Here is a 6,607-nt window from a genome sequence, read left to right as displayed (position 1 = left end):
GGAGCACAAGGCTCAAACTAAGACCAACCAGTCTTTTAGTTCTGGTCTGCCTCTGGTATACTCCAGTATACAATCAACCATCGGCCAACGAATTGGTTGGTCCCTATACCACCGTCAGCTTTGCTCGGGTTCACGATAAAGTAATACAGCGGTATTCAGTAAATGTAATAAATCATATCCTTAATCCATATAATAATTATGAATTAAGCACCATCAAAAGATACGACTACATGCCATTAATATGGCCTAGTGAATATCAAATATAAATTTTAAATATCAGGTGCGTTGCGCTCATCAAACAACTTTCTCTGACGTCCCTAATTTTTGTGTAGATCAATGAATTCATGTCGAAGTTATAGCTTATATTTGTGCTTTTTGAAAAAATGTATCCTATAGACCAGAGAGGACGAAAATTATGAACATAAAATTTGTATTTTTCTGTTCTTATAGAGGTTTGTATATTATAGTTTCTCGAAACTTAATTATAAATTTATGCCAAGAATACAACAATTAAACAATTGAGATCTTCATTGAGCTGAGAATAAAAAACAAGATAATAATCCGTAAAAGGAAATACAAGATTTATTCATTATAGTTTATATCTTGTTTTTTATTCTTCACCCTGATGAAGGCCTGAAATACTGGGCGAAACGTTGGCACTTCGCGAATTACATATGGAGTCAATAGAGGATTATATCAAAAAACGGTTCATGAAGTTCCACTCCCAGTTACCGACAGTTGAAGGAGCAGTGACCTACAACCTGGGAAACCCAACCTCCACCTGAAGACTGAAGCCCAGACTGCTGCAGAAGATTCTTTTATAAATTTTTAATAAATATAAAATTAATTCATAGTCGCACTACCTCTATTTACTTATTATTATTATTAATTTTATTTATTCATTATTATTTTTTCTCTTTTCTTCTCTCTTCCTTTTTTCAAATTAACTTGTTTCTTTTTACTATTAGAAGGCAATTGTTTGTTTTATTTAAGTGTACCAATATAATTATTTTTTGTTATTAATTTTACTTTCCTCTTTTATTAAAAAGTATTATTCTTATCTATCTATTTTATTATTATTTTTTTTCTTTTAATAAGAACATTTTATATAGTTAGGGGTGTCATTTGTATGACTATTCCCCCTCAAAATCAACTGTTAAAAAATATATATAATATAAGTTATATCAACCATGTAAGGCCCACCAGGCCGATCTGGTATAAAAATAAAATCAATAAACGTTGGCACTAATAAAATACGTTTTACTTATTTGTGTTTTTGACTGACCTCACCACTAGCCACTCTAACCTAATAGCAATTGTCAATAACTAACGCACAATTAAAACAAATATAAATATAATATAAAATCTATAAGAATTTAAACACTTTTTTTTTTACAATTAATCAAATTGGCTGCTGCAGTGTTAGTAATTGAATTCTCCCAATCTTTTCGGATATCAGAGCGTTACTTGTTCCTTCAAATGTTACTCAATTTCCGCAGTACGGGGACTGTAAACCGACAAAAAAGTTAGAAAAACCACGGCAACCATTATCGTTTACAAGAAGTATACGGTACTATTACCATCTCGATTGGAGCTCCAACAACAATTGAAGCCCCATAACCAAGTCAAAGTGCCCCTCCTCGGAGACTGAAAGAGTTCCCCTTAATAAAGACATCACTCCGGCTTGTTAAGTGTCCCAGCCTTGGTCACTTGAGTTATCCTGCCGTTTCAAAGCACAAGGTCAGCAGTTTAGACTTGTTTTTTCAAGCAACGTTTTATTTTCGTCCTGTGGAACGAACCAGCGCTGTTATCTCAGAATATAACGAAATACCTCATAGTACAAGAGGCCAAGAGAAGAAACAAGTGAGTTTTGATTACTTTAATGAAAAATATGTATAATTACTAGTGAAAATTGATGAGTCTGCCAAGTATACGTAGGAGGAATAAAAAATAGCGGCTTTTTAGAAAAGTTAAAAATAATTAATTTTTCATTCGGAGCTCTATATCTTTAAAACTACCAACAACAATAGAAAATATAAGAGACCATCATTTAAAGTAGAGTAAATTTGCTAAACTGCAAGCTCTAATAGAGCTATTTACGTTCAATCGTTCTCGAGATATAGCATTTTAAAAAGTAATATTTCATAAACATGTTGTACAGAACGCACTGAAAGATTGTTAGTTTTATTTTGAAAAATCTATATCTCAAAAACCATTTGACCTACAGATGTCTATTAGCACTCAAATTAAAGCTAGTTTAATGGGCTATGAAGTAGTTTGATGCGTTTATCGTCGTAGGAGTAGTTTTCATATTTGCTAAAATAAATTGATTTATAGTAGTTTGGACAAATTTTCATTTGCCTAATTTATATTTATATGCGAATATTATAAAAACTACAATCCCTACGAAGATAAGTGTCATAAACTACTTTATAGTAAGTTAAATTTACTTTATTTTGAGTACTGGCTGATATATGTGCGTCCTATGGATCTGGAGATATATTTATTCAAAAATCAAACATTTAGAATATACGAACAACTAGAAATTAAATTAAACAGTTTGTGAATTTATTTTGTCAAATATCATAAAAACTACTACTCTTAAAAAGATAAATGTTATAAACTATTTTATAATAAATTTAACTAGCTTTAATTTGAGTGCTGACAGACATCTGTACATCCAATGGTTTCTGAAATAAAGTTTTGCAAAACTCAAACTTATTGTCCGAACAATTATAAATCAATTTATTTTAGCCCATATCATGAAAACTACTATTCCTACGAAGATAAAGGTCATCCATTATTGTATATACGTTAAACTAGCTTTAATCTGAGCGCTAATAGACATCTATACGTCTCATAGTTCCTGAGATATAGATTTCTCAACATAAATTAACTAACTACTAATCTTTCAGTAGATTTTTAAGAAATGTTGCTTTTTACAAAGCTATATTTCGAGAACTATTGGATGTAAATAGCTCTATTAGGGCTCACATTTCAGAAAATTTACTCTCCTTTAAATAATGTTCTTTTTCAGAAAAATAAAAAAATTACATCTATATAAACCTATAGCATGAATAAATGTGGGATTTTTAAAATATATTATCATGTCTTCGCTAAACTCTAACACATTTCAAAGGACTATCGAAAGACACCATTATAAACTCGTTCAAAACATGCAATTAACGCACGTGGCGTTTTTTTTTTAATTAAAAAATTTCTTCTAGTTACCTAAATGAATTTTTTCCTTAAATGATTATCTACCAAAGATGTTTTTCACAAGTTTTAATACCACCCTACTGGCTGAATAGAACAAAGCTTCAGGACAAAACTTTTTCCTCGTTAAAATTCTACGAAAAACTTTTTTCCTTTATCTCGACACTAACCACAGTTTCAAATTCAATGCATAATTTCCTGAACTTTACATTTACATATTAAAATTCTATCATGCATTTTAATGAGAGGAGATGTTTGTTAAACCGTATTAACATTTTTTATCTAATTTTTTTTTATGTCATTTCAGTAAATTATTAGCTCTGCTAATTATATTAGTAGTAGTTACAGCTGGTTACAAATCGCCAGATAATAGTTTTAACCAATGCTACTTCATTGTAAGAATATTAATTTTGCATAAAATATTTTTAGAGATTTTTCGTACATTGAAGTAAAAAACATCATTTAAAGTAGAGTAAATTTGCTAAACTGAAATTCCTAATAGAGCTATTTACGTTCAATAGTTCTCGAGATATGGCTTTTTAAAAAACTTGTTTAAAAACCCCTAAAATGTTGGGGATAGAGTGGGCTAAGGGATCTTATTGTGTAAATATTGTATATAAGAGTGTAAATGTGACTAGAGATTATTTTTTTTTTATTATTATTTTATTTTATATATTTTTTCATCCACATAGTTTCATTTTCTTTATCCTTCTGGTTGTATATATTTTAAGAGAGATTTCATTTATTTTTATGTACTTTTTTCTTCATTTATTTATTTATTTTTCATTCTTATTTTATTTTAATATGAATGTGATCATTCATCACTGTTACTTATTACCCACAACGGTGTGGCAGATTGTAATATCTATCAATAAATAAAGTTTTTTGAATTAAAAAAAAAAGTTATATACTAGTGCCTAGATATTTCGTTTTTCTTGTAAAACTAAGTTTTCATGATGTAACTGAAAAATGCATCAGTTTGAATGCCAGAATTCGATTCATTCATCCAAATATCTAATTTCATACATCGGATTCCAATTCTGAAAAATAACAATAAAAAGCTGGGTGAGTTTCCCAGCACAGCTAATTCCAATATGAATCTAAACATAAATGATAATGGAAGGAAGCTTAGTCAATAGTTCAACTAATTCGAATAAATATCATGTTAAAATGTACTTAAATTAAATTAACATTTAAAAATCATGAAACCAGGAAGATATTTAAAGAAAGATATATACCTAGTCTAAAATTATAAATTTCATAGTCACTCTTAAAAGTTTTTATTTGTCTGTAGTTGGAGTATACACGAAGAAGAAATATCGGAAGGCAAGGAGCAAATCGTGACTTGCAGATTTCCAGTCAATATAATGCTACCACTAATTCTAACGATTGTTTCATGAGGAAATATCCACACTTCTTGGCCTCTTAAATCTCGGAGATCTTTTCCTAGCAGTGTAGGTGATTTACTATATTTTTTTGCTTTCACCCAGGAGGAGGGCAAGTTATGGTCGTTCAAGTTGTGACATTTCAGCACGAAAAAGGCTTACACAGCAGTACTCTATTAGTTGTAACAATTACTTGCTTGAAAACAAAAAAATTAATTTATTTTAAATTAATCATTTGTTTTCACTTCTGGGAGGGGAGGGGGGCAGCTCCCTCCTCTGTCCCTCTATTATCAAATCTATAAAATTTCAATTTATAGAATTGATTTTCCAAATTTGTTTCCATTTTCTCGAAAATCGGATGACCTATTTCGGCATACCAATGCACACTTAATTGGTCTTCTGTGTATGCTAGATTTTATGCTCATAGAAAAAGTCGTCCAGGGTTTGAATGACGAATATTTAAAAAATCTTTAATGTTGTTTATTTGGAGATATAAACAGTTCTTATTGCTAGCAATAATAAACAATTGATGAATGCTTAGATTTTTTTTTTGATCCGATATGGAAAAGCCGAGATCACCAATCTGTTTGATATAACAACTGCGTTATTATTATTTTTTTTTTAAACACTATTGTATTTTTGGTGGGAACAAAATTTATATTCGTTTTTCCAACCTCGAGAAACCATAAAATACGAATTTTTATAGCAACATAAGAATAATTATTTTTGTTTATAATTTTCGCGATTCCCTTGAACTCGAGTCCACTAATCTATACAAACCTTGGGGACGTATGTAAGGAGGTAAGTGTGAAATTGTGTGATGCTTACACGGCACCAATTTTTTGTGGGTTTCATTCACTGCTATCCAGGAACTGAATAAAATGTATCCTACAAACGTTTTTTCTGAAAATTCATGAATATATTTCGATACCGAGACTTTTGAACTTAGTTTAATTCGGTATAAATAATATTAAAAAGGAAATTGGTTGGAGAAACGACTTGAAGGTTTAATTAGATTTTTCCTTTTTTTTTCTACGCCACAGTTCTCCTAATTTGTTGTTAGCATATTAAAATAAAAGTTATTGAATAAATAATTTTCTATATTGACTAACATATGTGAATATTATATGTATGGACGATAATGTGTTATAAAAAAAAGTACTTTTTAAAAACTGTATAAAACGTTAAGTAGAATGTCAATGAGGCTAAACAAAGCTTTTAAAAAAATATGTTAATTATTATAAAAATAATTCTCTACGAAATAGTAATACATGTACTTATTATCAGAATATTTGTGATGTAATTAATATTTATAATGATTTTGGTACTAACTAACTAGAGATGAGATGTTAAAAACATTAAAAGAATTTGAAAATAGTAAGATTTTCCCACATTCTGTATATTTCATGAAAATAATTAAAAATAAAACAACTACAGTAAATTTTTGTTTATATTATGTTCAATAAATAGATAGAACCTACCTCTCTTTCATTTAAGTTTGGCGAAGAACTTCTTGAAGTGACTTGATCCTCCAAAAAGTCGAACAAGTGGTAATACCACAGAGTCGGCTCGTATATTTTATCACCTAAGTAACGAGATGCTTCAACCTTTTTTTTTTCTCTTCTATAATTAGTCCTCAAGGCGTTTATCTTCTTAACAACTGCATCCTTATCGGCACTCCCATCGATTATTCTATACGTACTTAATAAGACATCGTACGCTGCCTCTCTCTTCGCTTTATCATGATATTCAGGCGATTTAGTTCGCCAAAGACACGGCAGATTTTGATATGCACGAATAAACTCTTCTAATATTTCACGACTAAATCTGTTGAGATCGCAAGACATGACCGCGGCTGTAGTTCTCACTCACGACTGACGGCTGCTTGTACAAGCCAGCACGTGGTCTGTGAAGATGTTTGCGCAAGCGCGGATTGCACAAGCTTTATTCGAATTCGATCACTCATCAAGCAGCTTGTACAATCAAAATGCTAACGAAAATTTATC

General features: G+C 30.2%; 1 protein-coding gene across 3 annotated transcripts in view; it reads right to left on the bottom strand.

The window, feature by feature from the left end:
• The window catches only part of LOC106677777 (tigger transposable element-derived protein 4), a 101,900-nt gene that overhangs the window by 27,023 nt on the left and 68,270 nt on the right, over positions 1-6,607 (bottom strand). Inside the window, exon 1 of one of the 3 annotated variants that reach the window (XM_014415901.3) lies at positions 6,083-6,463. The exons of the other annotated variants lie outside the window; for them this stretch is intronic. Coding sequence (XP_014271387.1) covers positions 6,083-6,448 — 366 coding nt within the window. The 5' untranslated portion in view covers positions 6,449-6,463. Of the gene's footprint in view, positions 1-6,082; positions 6,464-6,607 lie in introns of those variants that run through there. 3 annotated transcript variants of the gene reach the window in all.

Source organism: Halyomorpha halys, unplaced genomic scaffold (genome assembly GCF_000696795.3).
Source record: "Halyomorpha halys isolate HHAL.00 unplaced genomic scaffold, Hhal_1.1 Scaffold8.1, whole genome shotgun sequence".
NCBI classification, from domain to species: domain Eukaryota; kingdom Metazoa; phylum Arthropoda; class Insecta; order Hemiptera; family Pentatomidae; genus Halyomorpha; species Halyomorpha halys.
Note: the sequence above shows the minus strand (reverse complement) of the source record. Positions and strands in the feature narration are given on the sequence as shown.